We start from the raw sequence: 19,605 nt of genomic DNA on the forward strand, positions 1-19,605 counted from the left end.
ATATTAATATAAGAGCCAAAAGTGGAAATTAAAATAGGGCCATGATCCAATTGAGTAGCAGGAAAATGACTTATCAAGGAATTAGGAAAAAGATTAACCCAATTCTGATTTGCCAAAGCCCTATCCAACCTTTCTCTAATATTATCTATTCCCATCCTATGATTGTTCCAGGTAAACTTATTGCCAACAAAACCAAGATCAATAAGAGCATTAAAGTTGACAAAATCTGCAAAATCACCGTGAGTTGCAGAACCAAAAGCTCTACCATCACACTTCTCAGAAGGTGACAAAATAGAATTAAAATCACCCAACAGCAGCCACGCACCACCAAAAGAATTCCCCAAACAAGCCAAAGAACTCCAAAAATCAGCATGCTGCTGGCTAGTGTGAGGAGCATAAACACCAGAAAATAACCAAGGATTGTTTGGAGGATCCGAATACACCAAACAAGAAATACAATTCTTATTGATTCTAATCGGCTCAACATCAACGTCATCTTTCCAAGCAAAATAAATCCCAATTTTGAGACCCAAAGGAGGAACTTCCAACTAGCTAGAAAAACTAAAACCAAACAAAGAAGCTTGAAAGCGTGCAGAGTGTACCTTAGTTTCAGAAAGAAGAAGGAGGTCAGGCTAATGAGGTTTGATCAGCGCCTTCTGGGCACGAATTGTTGGGGCCACGGGCTAGACCACGACAATTCCAAGCAAGAACTTTCATTGATCATACAACAGTTAATTAGCAACAAGGCAATTACTGATGAAAAACTCAATGATTGAAAGCCTTCTCTCTTTACTTGGTCATCTAGGCATTTTAACAAACACTTGTGATGTTGTTAACTCCAACTAGAATAGTTGCAAGTTCACCAAACCAACAAGGGCATAAACAAGAAGGAATGGATGCAAAGAACCAGATAACTAAGAGGAAAATCAGCTTTAGAAAACCATAACTGCAAAAAACGGAGCTACAAAAAAGAAAGTTTAGAGGCTGGGTAACAAGAGAGAAAACCAAAAACTTCCGCACAAGGAGGAAATCTCACAGGGAGATGGATAGGCCTCACTAGGAGGTGGGTAAACCTCACAAGAAGGTGGGTATGCCTCACAAGGAGGTGGTTGATTGCCGAAACAAGAAGCTAGGGCAGCCAATATTTTTTTTTTCTTTTTCATTTGTGTAGTGTTGAGTTACATGTGAACCTGATATGATAAATGTAATATAGATCATGATTTGTGTTATGTCAAATAGTTTTATTAATAGGAGAGAATGAAGAAGAAGAAGGAAGAAAAGGAAGAAGGGAGAAAGAAAAGGAAGGTGCGTTTCTCCGAAGGGTATTTTGGGAAGGTTATATTTTTGATAAGTGATTTCCAACCAAATTGACGGATAGAATAAACGGATGTACTAAATTGTTAAGACCATTCACAAGAGCCAGATTTTAATGTAAAATGACTTTTTAAAATTCATATTTATCTAATTTAGTAAATAAATTTTTGATTGCCTCTATATCCAATTAGTTATATTTTTATCTATATTATTTAAATATTATTAAAAATGAGAAAAATTTTGGAAAAAAGAAAACATGCGAGAAAAAATGGAAAATTTTTTGAAAAAAATAGAAAAAGTATTAATAGATTTGAAAAAAGAGAGAAAACACGTGAGAAATAATAAAAAATAAAATGGCTCCATTGAAAAGTGTTTTTACATTTTACATTTTTTTTTTAGCTCTTCTAATTAAATATTTATTTTACATTTTTTTTTGGCTAATCTAATGTAGGATTTTTTAAATATTCAAAGAACCATTTTAGGTAAAAGTAACATTTATCTCTTCTATTGAAAATGCTCTAACGGCTGATACTTCAAGAGGTATCGTGTCTGGTTAAAATGCTAATGTATGGATAGTTTTGTGGGGTGGATAGTTTGGAGGGTTAAATGAATTTTTTTTTTTTAAAAAAAAGAAAACCAAAAAACCATTGAAAATCAAATCCCCAAATTGTTCCGCCAAAATTTTTTAAAAATCCTGCTCACGCCGCTGAATCAATTTGAGCCTTTAAAAATCTCAACTCCCACTCCCTCCCCCTCTCCCTCTCTTTCTCTCTCCCTCTTACTTAGGACTGAGTAAATTACCGATTAACCGATTTTCTATGGTTATCAACTAAATGGTAGATAATAAGCGGCATGATTTTTTTTATTTTGAATTTTTCGGTTCGGTAAGCAGAAAAGGTTTTTTAACCGAACCGATTTTACCGACCAACTTTTGACCGATTTCATCAACAAATTTGCCACTTTTTCACATACCGACATTACCGACACCGGCTTTATCGACCGCATTTGGTTCGAAATGCGAAATAAAATAAAATTTGACGGAATAAGTCGGTGAAATAATCGACTTTACCGATATTATCGGTTCAAAATCCGAAAATAAAAATTTTCTACCGAAACTGACATTACCGACCGACGCTCTGCCTACTCTCACTTTCACCCTCGTCTTCCACCACTCTTCCCTCGTCGTGGAGACTGAAGCCCACGACTGTTGTGTAGCGTTTCTCTCGGCGCACTTGTCAGTGTCACCGGCGCCACCTCGCAGGCTCGCATCCCTCTCTTTTCCTTTAGATCTGATATTCTCGCCGTTCCCTCCGTCATCCACGTTCAGATCCTAAGCTAAGAGCATTCCTAGTGAGCTCAGCAAAACCCATTTTAGCCAAATTTTTACCGAGTGAGCTCAAAATGCCGCCTGCAGCAAGGTCAGTAGGGCTACAGTAAATTTGCCTCTTTTCAGACTACTCGCCATTATTTTTCTTTAAAATTTTAATTCCAGGACTGTTTCGCGCTCTCATTCTGTCCCTCTTCGTGCCAGGTCAGTTTGGTTCTATAATTTCTATTTGTGTTCCTTTTTATGCGCGTTAATGGGTTTATTTGTTTCGATTTCTGCTATTTGGTGTTTGATTTGTGTTTTGTTTTTAGTTTTGGTTGATTGGGTGAGAGCTGGTGCTTATAGATCTAAGTTTGGTTGACACTGCGTTGCTGCTCTGCACACCAAGCTCCAAGCTACCGGTGGAACAAGACAAAAACACCTGGTTCGGGGGCCCAATCTGCAAAATCTAGGGCTTTTCATCCGAATCATTTGAGGTTTTCTTTTTATACAATTTTTCTTTGCGAATAAAATGTTTTGCTTTTCATCTAAAATCTCTCGCTCTCTGAGCATTTTATTAGGGTAGAGAGTAAAATTCAGGAAGATTGGAATAAATGTTATATTGTTATATTGTTTATATTCAGTACGGTTTTGAAAAAGAAGATACCAGAGATTCATTGATCCAATTATAGTATTGTGGCCATCTCTTTGATGCGCACGCTATGAACATTTTTGTTGTTGTCAAAAGGATATTGATGTATAATACTATTTTGCTACACAGGCCATTGAAGTGGCGGGTTTGTATGATCATCAAGGTAAGTGCAACCTCGATCTGGAATCTACAAGATACTCATGGAGATTCAAAGTCAATAGATTATTTCAGGGTTTACAAAAGCCCACGATCCAACAGATTTGCCAGCATTTGAAAGAGGTATGTTTTTATCAACTATTAATACTTGGCTTTTGGGTGTATTTTACATTCTTAGGATGGAGATTTCTGTTTTCTTCTTCTTTTATATTTTAATAAAATTTGTTTTGGAGGTTTTGCGTGGAATCAAAGGGATTATGTACTATAATGGAATGAGTAATGCTAGAATGAGGGTTTTTTTTTTTGTTTGTCTCTAATATAGTGATGTGTCGAATGAACTCGCTAAATTCAGTTGTAGGCTTTGATTTCACTGGTTCATGTGATCTTTTATTGTGTTGTTCATATTAGAAGTCTTCACCTCCATTGTCAACCTGCTTACTCCATTTCCTCGTTCATTTGTTCACCAATTACTTGAACGGAGCAAACTGCCATTTGATATAGATGGGTTTTACCACCCAATTAAAAAAACTGTGACATAGTACATGTCTATCTTTTAGACTAAACTAGAGAGCAAAAGCTTTAAAGAAAATTGTGCTTAAGAAATCTGAATGAAAATTAGAGTATTTTGAATAGGATGTACTTGCCTCCCTAATAATATCTGCAACACCCTAGACGCCTAGGGTAATTTTACGATTTTGTGGCTTTTAGTTTTTTAATTTGTTGTGTGGTAGTTGTTTGCACAAAGTTTCATGAGCTTGAATAAAGGAAAGAAGAGAAATCTCACTTGGAGTGAAATCCTAGGTGTCTACTATGTGTAACTCACTAGTAGTAGTAGTAGCAGTCATACAGCAATTATTGTTTTTGCAGACACAATAGTAGCATGGATTAGTTTGTATGTGGTTTGCCGGTGGTAACGGTACTCATCTTTGTGTTAGTTGCTACTGCCCGTGGGCCTGTTCTCCAATAATTAAAGGTTGTTGGACCAGATTAGTTTGCTTGCATCAACTTGGAGGACTTCTTTCCAACACCCATATTTTGCAATTCTTAGTTTCCTTACTGTGCATACATAGAAGAATAATGAAGACCACTTTTAGACACAAAATAAATTAATGATAATTTCAATTGATGGCTGAAATTCTAGTGCATGCCTTTCTATCCATCTAGTATTATTTCCCCCACTTTTTTTACTCTAGCATTTTAGTAAATTTTGCCTTTTGACCTTTTCATGATTTATGTAGTTAGCCTTGTATGTTATTCTACATTTTTCTCATATTACCATGTCTAGTATAAACTGCTTCTATTCTATCCAAAGACCTTAACACACTTCTCTCTAGCTATCTTTCTTAGTTTTCTTTGGTTCTCTGCATTCAAAGGTGCTCAAGCCTATTTATATACATATAACCAATAGAAGTCTCCCACTACCAAAGCGCCAACAATTTGGTGCATCTCTTCACCACATTTATTGTTTTTCTTTTTTTATTTGGGGAAACTTTACAAAGGACCCATGAACTATCACGCGATTTGAAAAGACCCCTCAAATTTTAAAACCTTTCAATTTCATCCCCCAGACTTTCAATTTGATGCAATCTACCTCATTCCATCTTCTTGTGTACGTTAAAAGTGATTAATTGACCTTTATACCTCTAAAACTTTTATAAAATTTCAAATTGATTTTTTTTTTTTTTTTTTTTTAAATGAAGGGTAATTTGGTATTTTTAATGATTTTCGTTAGGGTTTAACGGCAAAAATTGATGGAGAGGTCAATTGCATCAAATTGAAAGTTCAAGGGTGAAATTGAGAGTTTTTGAAATTTATGGGGTCTTTTCAAAACGCATGGTAGTTCGAGGTCCTAAGTTTTTTGATAAGTAATAATGCATTAAAAGAGCGTAGAGGGGCTCAACCCAAGTACACAGGGAGTATACAAGTGAGCGACTACGCTGGGGAGAAAGAAGAAGAGAACATAAAGAGGAAATCAGAAAAATTAATCACTAAAGGAGCAAGTTAGCTTGCAGTCCAAGTGAAGAGAGTGTATAAAAAGAAATGAACAAGGTCCTCAAGGTTCCTCGACAAATCCTTGAAGCATCTCGCATTCCTTTCCTTCCAAAGGCACCATAAAAGACAAAGGGGAGCCATCTTCCACACCACGGCACTACTAGTTCTTCTGCCCGACCACCAACTGGCAAACATATCCTTGACACTTCTAGGCAAAACCCAACACATGTTGAAACGAGAGAAGATAACATTCCACAACTTGCGCGCAACCCCACAATAAAGAAAGAGATGATCCATAGACTTTCCATCCGATTCACACATGTAGCATCGATTAATCATCACAATACCTCTTTTCCGAACATTATCTAATGTGAGAGATTTTCCAAGGGCAGCCGACCAAGCAAAAAACGCCACTCTCGAAAGAGCCTTTGTGTGCCAAATACTTTTCCAAGGGAAGTGGTTGGACTCTTTAGAGACAAGCATCCTATAAAAAGAGCGAACCTCAAACTTTCCTTTTCTTAATGGGGTCCACCACATCCGGTCCTCCCCTTCCTCATGAATCGATGACGAATACAAGAGCGAGAAGAGAGAGGCTAAGACCATCTCCTCCCAATCATGAATTCTACGGGTAAAGGTAACATTCCAGTGAACCATACCATTTAAACACTCCCGGATATCCGCAATGGAAGCATCCTTATTGCTAGCAATATTGAAAAGACTGGGAAAAGCTTCCTTGAGGGACATCTTGCCAGACCAAATATCCTTCCAAAATTTGACTTTCACTCTCAATCCAGGATCAAATCTAAAATGGCATTGAAACGACCTCCAACCCTTACAAATGTGTTTCCATAACCCCACCCCATGTGTTCCACGAGGAACTTTAGAATGCCAACCACCCCAATCCACCGCATACTTTGCTACCAAAATACTTCTCCACCAAGCTTCTTCCTCATTTGCAAATCTCCACAACTATTTCCCCAAAAGAGCTTGATTAAAAAGACGCAAACTCTGAATTCCTAGGCCACCCTCAGCAATCGGAAAACAAACCTCGTGCCAACTGACCAAGTGAAACTTAGGCTCGTCGTTAAAACCCCCCCATAAAAAATCCCATTGAATCTTCTCAATACGATTCGCCACAGAAGCAGGTATGGGGAAAAGAGACAAAAAATAGGTGGGAAGACTGGATAAGGTGCTCTTGATGAAAGTGAGCCTTGCCCCCTTGGACAGATACGAGCACTTCCAAGGGGCCAACCTTCTGGCAATCTTCTCCAACATATCATCCCAAATAGCCAAAAGCTTGAACGAAGCCCCTAGCAGAAGACCCAGATATTTCAAGGGCAAAGAACTAGTGCCACAACCCAGAATACCAGCCAACTCCCCCGTCTCCACCAAACCTCCGACTGGGACCAAGACATATTTGGCCCGGTTTACTTTTAACCCTAAGACCGCCTCGAAGCCGATAAGGAGGGCTTTAATAAATCTAACTTGGTCAGGAGCAGCCCTACAAAAAACCAGCGTATCATCAACAAAAAGAAGGTGAGAAACAATTACCCGCTTAGGCTTTCTGGCACCCACATAGAAGCCGTTGATGAAACCCCTACTAATAGAAGCATTAATCATTCTGCTGAACGCCTCCATGACCATAATGAACAAAAAAGGCGAAAGAGGATCAACTTGTCTCACCCCACGCAAACTCTCAAAGAAACCGGAGGAAGAGCCATTAATCAACACCGAGAACCGCATCAATGAGATACAATGCTCAATCCATGTACACCATTTCTCACCAAAACCACACCTCCTTAACAAGTAGATTAAAAACTTCCAATTCATGTGATCATAAGCCTTCTCCATATCCAGCTTACATAAGAGGCTAGGATCTCTAGATCTAATATGGCTGTCCAGGCATTCATTGGCTATAAGCACCGAATCCAAAATATGTCTTCCTTTGACGAAAGCATTCTGCAGGTTGAAAATGACCCGATTCATGACTCTCTTCATTCTATTGGTTAAAACCTTCGCAATAATCTTATAAATCCCCCCAAGGCTGATAGGGCGAAAATCCTTCAGATCGGAAGCCCCATGCGACTTCAGAATAAGAGCAATAAATGTAGCATTGAGGCTTTTTTTGGATTTACCTTGGTCATGGAACTCTGCAAAAACAGCCATGATGTCCAGTTTAATCACATCCCAACAATCCTAGAAGAAAGCCATAGAGAAACCATCCGGGCGTGGAGCCTTGTCCCTACCCATTTTTTTGACCACCTCCCACACCTCCCTTTCCTCGAAAGGAACTTTCAGACTAGAAGACTCATCCACCTCCAACATATCGAAATTGAGATTTCCAACCTCGGTCTCCAACTAAGAGTCTCTGTGAAGAGCGACTCATAAAAGCGAGTGATATGATTACTAATAGCCTCTTGATCAGAAGTACTGGTGCCATGAATGTTCAAAGACTCAATATAATTTTGTCTTCGGTTGGCATTAGCAATCCAATGGAAGAATTTCGTACACTTGTCCCCCTCTTTCAACCAACGGATCCTAGATTTTTACCTCAAACTGATTTTTTCTTGAAGGAGGGAAGATTCTAGCTCTCTTGTGAGCACCCTTTTCTTCACAACCTTTTCCGTAGATAAACCTCTCTCTTCCTCCACCCTATCCAGAGCTTTAAGATCTTCCATACGAGCCTTAATACAAACCCCACGTTGCCAAAATCTTGAGCATTCCATCTTTTAATATCCCACTTAAGAGCTTGCATCTTTTTAGAAAGAATGAAACTCGGAGTACCCTGAAAATGATACGAGTCCCACCAGCTGCGCACTTTATCCACAAAACCCTCCACTTTGAGCCACATATTCTCAAATTTAAAATGCCTTTTGCCTCCCGAATAAGAATTGCAGTCCAAAATAATAGGAGCATGATCAGAACAAACCCGAAGCAACCTCTTTTGACGCAAATCTGGATGATGGGCTTCCCAATCCAAAGAGACAAGAAAGCGGGCAAGCCTAGACCAAGAACTATTATTTGACCAAGTAGAGATCCCCCCAACTAAGGGAAGGTCCATGAGGCCCTGCTCCAATATGAACTCACCAAAATCCCTCATTGCAGACCGTGAATGAGCTCCCCTCGACCTTTCGCTTGGATAGAGGGTGACATTGAAATCCCCACCGATACACCACGGCACGTCCCAGCAACTCATGACCCCTGCCAGCTCCTTCCAAAGAATACGCCTAGGGTTTACTCTGTTAGGACCATACACCCCCGCAAACGCCCACGCAAAACCATCCTCAACATTCTTGAAAGAGCAAGCCGCCACTTAACTCCCCAACACTACATCTACCTTCTCAACAGCCCTCTTATCCCACATGAGTAAAATGCGCCCCCCCCCCGCCGAAGCCCCAATGGAAGGAACATAGCACACTCTACATACGGGCAGCCCCATAAACTCTTCACTAAGTTATACGAAATAAAATCCATCTTCATCTCTTGAGCTTCATGATTTAACTCGCCTGGCACTCCCCTTTTTCCTGTCCCTCGAAGAATACTCCAAAAAATTGACAGAAGACTGCAAATGATAAAGCTCCCTCTTACCTTTTTTAGCTGCAGAAGTACACTCTTCCCTTTCCAATTCATTGCCTTTGTTGTTAGCCATAAGTAACCCAATGGTCTCCTCAAGTTTTCCTTCTTCTCCGTCACGAGATAGTCCAACTTCCTTGCATGCCTTAGTGATAAAGACCCTCTCCTGCTCCTCCAACGGCTCCTCATGAAGAGAGTTTGGGACAAAAGACTCCTGGGAAGTAGAACGCTCTATTGCAATAGAAACTCCACCCAAACTTACAACCGGTGTTGCACATAACCCCGGCTCCTTGCCCAGATTACCCAACATAGAACCACCCAGAGATTGATCAGTAGGGTTGCTCCCCAATAATTCTTTCCTCCCGGACTCCTCACAGACACCAGTAGCAAACCCAGATAAAACCGGAGACGCCCACTTGCCAGGCTTCTTACCCAAAATCTCTATAGCAGAGACACTTGAACCCCCCTTCGGGGAACACTGATCAGCAAGACTAAGAGGTACTTCCCGTGACTTACCCAAAAAGCCCGGAGCTTGGTCGCATAACTTCATCGTCGAAATATCCATGATAGTGCCCACTGTCGAAACGTCTCTCTAAGCACCAACCCTCACCGGAATCTTCCTCACCGACCCCTTATTAGACGATGCTACCTTTGTCGGCATCTCTGCCGGAGGCGTGGAGTCGATCGGCAGGATAGAAACACCGTGGGCCTCCCTGTCGCAGGGCATTGACCTAGTAACGGGGCTTACAAAATTACCGGCCGAAGACGCCCATTTGTCTGGCTCCTTCTCCAAAATCCCCAAAGCAGACACGCTCGAAACACTCCTCGGCGAACTCTGATCAGCAAGGTCGATCACCGGCAAAGGAAAAGCATCAGGAACGAGGGGAATAACCTGTGCCTTCACCAGGAGCCCCACGACAGAATCGCCCAGACCCAACGTCAACGTTGCCTAGCCAGTGTAGCCCACCGTCGGAGTGTCACCCTGACTACCAACCTTTGCCGGAATCTTACTCGCTGGCCCCTTTCCAGACACTTCTACCTTCGTTGGCCCCTCTGCCGTGAACTCAGGAACGATCGGTGAAGGAGGGACAACATGGCTGTCCCTGGTGGAGGGCAGCGACCTAGGAGCGAAAGGCTTAGAAAAACCTACGGCACCCACCGGAATACTGGAATCGCCCGCCGCAAGCTTTGGCGCGCCCACCGTCTTCGTCCCTACACCCGAGCCCTCTCCTATCTCCAAAGGCCTCGTCATAGCCTCCATAATTGTATAGTCTTGCAAAGCCAGGGCCTTACTAGCAGGGCCCGGCCCGATACCAAGGTCCAGAGTGGGCCTTGCAATTTTTTTCCTAAAGTCTGGACAGGTTGAGAAGGCTTCTTCTGATCTAGCTTGGACCACCCAACCTAAATCAACTTGGGCTAGGCCACATCAAGCTTAGATTTATCCCCTCTGACCGATCCACCATCACAAAACCCACCAAGCTTGGATGATAAGCTCCGACACTCAATGTTTTTAATTGCTAAGTCTAACCTATTCAAACCCATGTCGACCTCACTTCTCAGCCTGCACAACAACTCCCTAGCATTAATGAGCTCAACTTTTGCACGAAAGAATGACTGCTCATCGTGGCAACCATCCCCCTCCTGTCCCTTCACGTGATCAACAACAATTTTTGAAGCTGACAACCTCACCGAAGAATATCAACTGCTCACCGGAGATTGGCCTCTGTTCGCTGGGACCCTGCTGACCTCTCCTGACGGTTCCCCTTCCTTTGGGTTGCACTTTCTCGCCACAGTAGAAAGATGGGTCTTCATTGTACCCTCCACACAACCACCGACAGACCTCACCGGAACTTTGAACTTTTGCGAACCTACCCTCGCTTGCCCGAAATTTGGGCTTGCTTGTCCATCTCTGCAGAAGCCTCTTTCAGCCACCTTGGCACCCTGGCTATCGGCTCTGTATAAGAATTGAAGCATTCCTCTGCCGGTTGCACCGACACACCCAAAGCCTCCACATAACTCCTTCCCACCCCCTCCTTAGCCTTCTTTCCCTCGTTGGCCTCTTTGGTTTCACAAAGGAATGACTTTGCCAGATGCACCTCCAATATAAAACGTTCCCATCCTTGACCATAGCGACCTTCTGGGATGATGATTGAGCCACATCTTTGCCTTCCATCAAATTCTTCTACTGTCAAGAAACGCCTGTGTCTATTGGAGCATTTCTACGCAATAATCTGTGGATACCCTGCTCTGGATTGATCCCAAAAAACTTCAGATGTTTCTACTGCCACCAAATCCTCCACTATGCGCACCAGCCACACTAACTCGTCCTTCTGCAAGAAGATAGCTTTTTGTTTCCTATTACTTCTTTCAAAGATCCTCACCCCTAAAGCCACTCCCTTAATTAGCAATTCAAAATCTTTGGACTCCACAGATCACCTTCTCAAAACAGCCATGACACTAACAAACAACTAAAGACTAAACACCAACACAGTCCTCACGCGCCACCCATGCGCCTATACTCAGGCGGAGGTTCGAGGTCCTAAGTGAAGTGATCCCTTTTTATTTTATTGGTTACTGCATGAGATGATCAATTTCCAATGATTTTTCTAGATGATATATTTTATTGCTTTAGCTACATGAGCATCATCAATTTCCAATGATTTATCTAGATTGTATATTTTATGATTACTCAATAGTTTTCATTGGCATCATATCTAATTTCACCTCCCTTTGTTATTTGTAAAGAATGCGTTAATTTAAATGAAAATAATAGTAGTGATGTTGATGCTATCAATGAGCTCTAGATCACATGGCCCCTTTTAGTCAATAAGAACAAGATGGAAGGTTAAGTTATGAGTTTGAAACTCATTGGATGTGTTTGCGACTTACTATTAAAAAACATGCTACTGAATTTTTGATGATATAATAACAATAAATTACAAAAGAGATAGTTGCTTTTGTTTTACATTTTTTTAATCCTTACAAGTAGTTACGTATCATTTTATTTCTCTTAGTGAAACAGGAAAATTTTATGATCATGGAAAAGCTGCTTAAACTAGAGGCATCTTCTTCTCTGTCTCAATCTAAAGGAAGATTTGTAGAGAATAGCGACAAAATCAGCAATCTTCCGACCCATATTGCTCATCACATCCTTTCATTTCTTATGATGGAAGATATTGCACAATTGAGTATTGTGTCAAAGTTGTGGCAAGCATTATGCATATCTATTCCGTCCTTGACTGTTGACGACATGCGATATCGAGGCAAGGATTATAAACTAATTCACTTCAAGAATTTTCTTGATAGGCTGATGCTTCGACGCAATGGAATGAAGATGGTGCAATTTTGCGTTCGGTGGACTTTTCTTGAATGGCATTTTGATGAATATCGTTTTTTGACATGGTTGCATAATGCAGTAAGGTGTAATGTTGAAGTGCTTTATCTTGACCTTTGTATATTTCTTCCAGGAGCTTTAAAAATGCCACTTTGTGTTTTGCATTGCGAATCGTTGAGGTTTCTAGCAATGAGTTTGCATGGAGGGGTTCTCCAACTACCGTCCTCAAGTGGGTTCACGAAGCTTCAATCGTTATCGCTAACACGTGTTCGAGTTCTTGACGAGCTTTTTGTGGAACGGGTCTTGTCTTCCTGCAATTCCCTTGATAAGTTATGCCTTGATGCCGTTAATGGGATTAATGACATTAACATCCGGTCCTCGTCTCTAAAATATCTAGAAATTAAGAGTTATGAACATGATGACCTCTTCCATCTTAATGTCTTTGGGGAGCTACTTGAGGAGTTGATAATACATTGGAAATTTACTCCTTCTGGTGGCAGATCACTAGAAATGGCTACTCCCCTTCTAAAATGTTTTACATGGGGCGGATTTGCTCCAGATAACTGTCTTTTTGGGAACTTAAATTGTTTACGTTATTGTGCATTAAGTCTTGAACAGCTTTCTAGCTCATGGCCCCCGTACTTGGAGTTTTCCCACATTTTAGAACCGATCGAAGAACTAGTTATACATGCACAGTGTCTTAAGGTAAACAACCCCATCATTTCTAACTCAGTAGCTTTAATCATTTTTTATTGTTATAGTACCTATTAATCATAGGTACCTTTTATTTGTTTTGTTTGGTTTTGTTTTTTGTTGCTTTGAAAAGCAATTAAAAAGCAGCTATAAGAATTTTGAACTCCTTTAATCTATAAATCTAATTTTGATTTCTTGTATTTGATGAGTATGCCATGCAATTTGATGATGTAGAACTCGTAGCACACATCTGCAAGAAAAAAGCCTATTGTGGATCGGCCTTATAGAAAATAGTCTATTCTTTTTTACAGATGGAAGTTACTATGATTGTGATGATGCATTCTCTTTGTGTGAGTAGAAGATATTTAAAGGCACATATTTTCCACTGTATTAAAAGGTTCATTTTAGGAACTTTTGTTATTTTGCAATCAAAAGCCATCGGACATTTTGGTAAATCTTAATCTTGTTGTGTCAAGATAAAGATTGTCTTCAAGAATACTTTTGGCACCATTGACCTTCTGGTAGAAGTTGGATTTTGTATTTATTTGTTTATCTTTGGGCTTATACAAAATTACAAGATGTGAAATTATTGCTCACTATCATGTTTTATTCAATTTATTGCTCACTAACATGTTGCTTGAGTTGGCAAGATATCTACATGTAAATTTGGTGGTGTTGAGAAATTATGAGGATATGAAAACAAAAGAATACCATTCAGCTATAGAGGAAAAAAATAAAATAGGAAAGCTTAATATTCATGTTTCTTGATTGGGTAGAAATTATTGAGCCAGCAATTATATTAAAATAAATTTTGCGTCCATGTTCATACTCAGTTCAGTAATGTTTTCATGACTAACAACTAATAAATGTTTTTAGTTTAATTTTCTTTTCTTAACCAAGCATTAGAAAAAAATGAGGTGAAATAGGTTTTTTGCAAGTAACTTATGTACGTTTTAATTTATTCATTTTCCATTATATGTTGGAATGAATATATCAAAACAATGTACTTCAGCAGTCAATTTTCATAGTCAAATATATTATGAGAAACTGCCTTAAATCCTGGTTATTTATTTGATTGTGTAAATCTATTATCTTCATTATTCTTCCTTGTTTCGCAGAAGGGAAATTTTCAAATATAATTTTAATAATTGACATTCGTAATGTTGCAGGCATTATTTAAGTCAGACATGCTGCAGATACCTTTGAAGCATTTACATACTTTGCGTTTAAACCTTAGCTCTTCAGATAGTGTGGATGGCGATGTATATAAAGCAATTGTCTTACTTACAAAAGGAGTGGCTAATGTACTAGGCTTGTTCATAGATGTGAAGCCTAGTCCAAGGAAAAGGTGCCTCAATCTCTCTCTCTCATGCACATGACCACATGGATGCATACACTTAAATATAGTTTGTAGTTCTTGCTAATCAATTCATTGAAATTTTATCCGGGAAAAATGGAAGAATTCTTGTTGGTTGTTAGTTAACACTAAGGATTGTGGTTTTAAGGGTGGCTAGAGCTTTGGTAAAAAAAAGATTTTGAACTTAATGGATGTGGTAGTGAATTAGATATATTTTTTCTTTTCCGAAGGAACTAAATGAAAAATGGAGAAGCAAAAGGTAAAGCCTTAGAGTCCGTTTGGTGTGCGGAGTAGAACCATAAAATGGAATGTCTATTTTTATGGAAAAATCATTCTTTTGTTTGGTAAGGGGTTTATTCTTATGAATAGTTATTTTTATGGGAATCATTAATCCCTTAAACATAGGAATAGCTATTCCTCTAAAAAATGAGAGGAATAGTTATTTCTTATGGAATGGAATACATTTTACATAAACACCCAAATGTTGGCTAACCCCCGAGGTGTCTGACCACCCTCGTGGCATTTCATGGTGGCTATGGCCACTCCAAATTTGCTCTAGGGGTGGCCGGGGCAACCCTCGGAGCTCCTCTGGGGTGGTTGCGGCCACCCTAGCAAGTCGTTAGGGGTGGTGTGAGTGGTAGACCATCCACTATTTTTTTTTTTAAATTTTTAATTTTTTTTTTAATATGAATTAAAAAAAAATAATAATGCGGGAGGTTTTTTAGTAATTTTGATTAAATTCCAGTTAGACCGTGTGTGTTGTTATTAAACTAAAGAATATGAATAATTATTCCATTCTATTCATCTCTATTCTCTTTCCTAATATAATACGTGTTTTGCAAACCAAACGAAGTCTTAGAGTTTAGGTCACGTTTGGTAGAGAATAATAAGTTTAGAAATGGAATAATCGTAACCCCAATGTGTTGGCTGAAGTGGTTTGGGCCTTGTCTTGATGGTTTTTTCATTAGGTTTAAGGTTCAAATTCCATTGGGTACAAACAATTCATTGGGGTTAGCTGCCGGCGAACCTAAAGTATTACCCGATGCATGTAAAGGGAGTACTTTGCACAAGTTTGAGGTTTAACCGACCATTGTTCTTTCTAAACACCCAAATATATAGGAAGAAGACAAAACCCTAGCCGCCACTTTTTCTCACTAGCCCTACATCTCTCTGTCCAACGCCACGCTCTACCCAACACACTGAAAAAAAATTGTTAGGTTCAAGAGATGGCCATATTTCTCTTGATTTAAGATTTGTCACAATTGTATTTCTAAAGACCCAGAGTATTCCTTTAAGAATCACACCCACATCCTAAACCGGCCAGAGAGGTAGGTATGCATTGCTTTTCGGAAAAATAGTATTTGTAACTCACTTTTTGTAAGCAAATCATCTTATATTGTTATAGTAAATATCTATTATTAATCTAAATCTTTACCATTAAAATTAACAGAGTATATATATATATATACATGATCCTCCCTGCAAAGGTCTAGAAATTTATGTTTGCGTTTAAAATCATTGCATAGGTAGAAGTGGAAGTCTAGAGGTACTAGGATTAGCTTTTAATTAACCCAAGGTTAATATAGTTAAGTTTTATCAATTCAGGTGTGTAAGAGTGCCAGTCAGTCTCTCAAGCAGCTTTATCGAGGTAAGGGGAACTCTTAACCCTTTTCAAACCTTATTTCATTGCATAATTTTATTGTAAAAGCTCTTTATTACCTTATGGAAAATGTTATGATATTCTGATGCTTACTTAATAATTAAGCTCACATGAAATGATTCTATAAGAGAGTTTTGAATTCTTAACATTTTTATGTCACTCAAATTAGGATGAGTATAACATTTGATATCCATGAGATTTTTAAGTGAAAGATGACCCATTTTAATGGGATCCTATTTTTTGAAAGTTTCCAAGAGTTCTTTCTATTTTAATGTAAGACCTTTCATTTATGAAAATTTCTGAATAAGGAAATTTATAGTAAAGTAAAACGTAGTCCTAAGAGATTCATGAGAAGTAAAGGAATGAGAATAAAATGATTATGACAAGGACACGTGTCTGGAGGAGGTAATTTTGGTCCAGAGATACTTACAGAGGTATGATGACGTAGCGGAAAACTTGGTAACCAAAAGGTTATGAGCTTCTTCGTCTCTTGACCAAGAGAATAAAACACAATCCGCATATTGCAACACAATCCGCAAGTTGAAGATAATTCTCCGCAGAGAAAAGTTGAGAGAAATCTAAAATCTTTGATTGATTTCAAAATGTCATTGTTGAAGTTGTGAATCGTGAATACAAGCCTTACTCCTATTTATAGGAAAAGTAAAACAATAAAATAATCTATCCTAAAGAAAGCATTTAAAATATTCTATCATATCCTATCCTAGACAAAGAGTAGTGCAAAATAAAATAATCTATCCTAGACAGACCTTTATAGCCGTAGCTTTAATTGGCTCCTTCAATCGGGCAGAAGACCTGTCATTGGTCTATGGAGGTTGCAGAGCTGGTTTTGATCATTATTCTTGCGGCTGGCAGGTCTCTTTTATGGTTCTCACATTTATTCCCGACTTTGACATTACTTTGTGGGATCAGGATCCCGGCAATGCCTTAGAAATTGCCAACCAACACTTTTATATATCTAAGCCATCGGATAATCTAATGGCTTAGAATAAGACACCTAAAAAGTGGGTGGCATTATTTCCAAGGTTCAATTTTTTTTATACCAAAAGCTTGTTTCTTCCTTCTTCATCCTTTCCTGGAAAAAAAAAATCACCAAAACAGCTTTGACAACAAGCTTTTGCAACTGTTTCGGACGACAACTTGTGTGGCTACAAGTGAACTTAATCTGTTGAGCTTGAAATTAATCTTAATCAGATTTCATTCATCCTTCTGAAATAATCTGTTGAGCTTGAGATTCATCAAGGCAAGTGAATCAGCCACGTGAGCTTGATCTTTTGAATCATTCAAGTGAGCTTGAAATTTAAAACTAAGTGGTATCATTACCCTTCAAGGATTTATAGTCCAGGGATTCTCAAATAAATTTCCAGCCAATAAATTTAAGTGAGATACGGGTAGATTTCGCCCTGTAAATTGAGTTGTTACTTTACTCTAGAATCAAAATTTGAAATTATATTGCTATTGTTTGAAACTTTTTAGCCAAAACGAGAACTTGCAGACCATACTTAAATCTGCCCGTATCTCACTTCCCACAGCCCCTGAATCAAGACTTGAGTCATACCCTTCAAGATCTGATTCTGTTACAACGACTACAGATCCATCATCAAATGCAACGAGATGTGGTGAAGTTGCTGATCCTGGACGTTGCCCATATCATCATCAAATACCCAAATGAACAGAAAGGGGAGGTCTATGGTATTTTAAGGCGTCGTTCGTGGTGGTTGGAGGAAGCCCTCAGTATGAGATCCAGTGAGAGGAGGCTCTCGGTGGCTCTGGACGGGTCGTACGGCCTCAACGGCTCGGGTTTGACCCTGAAGGTTCTGGGGAAGAGGGTCAGACCTGAGCTCTTGGGTTTAGCCACCATTTTCATCGGAGATGTTGCTGGAGAAGATGGTGATGGTGAGAGAGTTGATGAACCGCACCGAATGAGAGAGAGAGAGAACGGTAAAGATATGCTTTAATTTTTAGAGAGAGAAAACTTAATTTTGAATTTCGAAATTCAGATAGCCTCACGCCTCACGCGGATCGATGACATGGGTGACTGAGTTGGCATTTTTTTGGCTGTTTACTAAAACAAACGGCTCAGATTTAAAAAATTCCTGCAGGGCAATTCTTTAAGAATAGCCAGAGATCTTGATCCTACTTTGTGGCCTTCCCGACTCTGATATTATTCCCTGACATGATGCCTTGACATTATGCCCGAATGTCATGCCCTGACATTACCTTTGCAGCCTTCCTGGCTCTGACACTACAGCCCATAGTTCTGACCTTGCCGCCTTATCTTGACATTATTCCTTCTCTACTGGCAACTTTGTCAGATGTTAGAAGTTTGATTCCTGGGGGTCTATGTTTGGGAGTAGAGACACTTGGATGTTATGCTTGGGTCAAAAGGTGCCCCAGGTGGGAGAGAAGCTTTGCTCGGGTGAATAGTGATGCCCGGTTGAATATTGATGCCCGGGTGAATAGTGCTGCTCGGTGAACAGTGATATCTGGGTATTCCAGGGTCAAAAGTGGTCCCAGTAGATGGAGAAATGATGCCTTGGTGAGGTTCAAGTGGTCCTAGATCAAAAGGTGTCCCGGAAGGGAGAGAAGTTTTGTTTGTTGCTCGAGATGGAAGCGCAATTGCTGAAGGACAATGAGAAGGCGGCAATCTATTGATATGTTACGCTGAGTGCACCTGGTTAATTAGCGGACGGGCAAGGTTGCGTCCATAGTCGCTGCCATGGTCACAAGGACCTTGCAACTCTAGTACACAGGGCGTAATGGTTACGTGGGCTCTATTATGATTAGTTATTTTATAAGCACTTGTGCATTTGTTTTAAGTGTTTGGATAATGACATATTGTTTGTCTTAAGCTTATAAAAATTGACAAATGTATTTCAGGAGAATTTTAAGAAAAAGAAAAAGAAATTCTTTTGATAGTGTTAAAGAAAATGAATTTTAACTCAATTGTTTTATGGTTGAGGATCTCTTCCGAGTACTCTTTTTTGCTCACCTTACCGTTTATTTTTCAGGTTTTGAACAAGCAATCTAGGAGGCCGAAATGAGAACATAAGAAAGGAGTAGAGTCATTCCCATGAAATATCATTTCAATAAGTGTACTAGCACATAGTTTGCATTTTTCTTTGAACTTTAATTAGGTCATTGAATAATTAATGTTGCTGAGACCAAATGTTTCCTCATTCAATAAATTTTTATCATGCATTTATTATCACATTTAGGTAATTGCTTTAGTAACCTTATAATACTTTGCGCATTTGAGAGAACTTATTAATAAACCTAGCTCTAATTGGGCTGGGGAGTTACAAGTGAGTATACGAAGTAGCACTGCCTTTGCGTAATTTCTTGCCGTTGCCTTGGAGTGATTTCTCGTCGTCAAAAAAATAAATGAAATAATCATTCATGGGGATAACCATTCTTGTTTTTTTAATTATTCTTATGAAGAACCTTCTTGGTAATCATATATCACAAAGACAATTGATCATAGGGCGGCTATAACTGTTTGAATTTTGTTTCCTTAAGTAAACATTTCTATATTTATGATGGTTATTAA

General features: G+C 39.3%; 1 protein-coding gene across 4 annotated transcripts; it reads left to right on the top strand.

Annotated features, from left to right (window-relative positions):
- The first annotated feature begins 2,446 nt into the window (after positions 1-2,446).
- Positions 2,447-19,268, top strand: LOC132188621 (F-box/LRR-repeat protein At3g62440-like). Of its 4 annotated transcripts, none has more exons than XM_059603157.1 (8): positions 2,447-2,845; positions 2,953-3,117; positions 3,402-3,551; positions 12,008-12,256; positions 12,461-13,032; positions 14,190-14,368; positions 15,983-16,025; positions 19,067-19,268. In XM_059603157.1, exons 4-8 carry the CDS (start codon positions 12,025-12,027, stop codon positions 19,097-19,099), a joined length of 1,059 nt encoding a protein of 352 aa, XP_059459140.1. In that variant the 5' UTR covers positions 2,447-2,845; positions 2,953-3,117; positions 3,402-3,551; positions 12,008-12,024; the 3' UTR covers positions 19,100-19,268. The 4 variants fall into 4 exon arrangements, with proteins under 4 accessions (XP_059459140.1, XP_059459119.1, XP_059459126.1 ...); XM_059603136.1 differs by having other exon boundaries at positions 2,447-2,732; positions 2,807-2,845; positions 12,008-13,032; XM_059603143.1 differs by having other exon boundaries at positions 12,016-13,032.
- Positions 19,269-19,605: the final 337 nt, after the last annotated feature.

The sequence above is a fragment of the Corylus avellana genome, chromosome ca1 (assembly GCF_901000735.1).
Source record: "Corylus avellana chromosome ca1, CavTom2PMs-1.0".
Classification (NCBI taxonomy): Eukaryota; Viridiplantae; Streptophyta; class Magnoliopsida; order Fagales; family Betulaceae; genus Corylus; species Corylus avellana.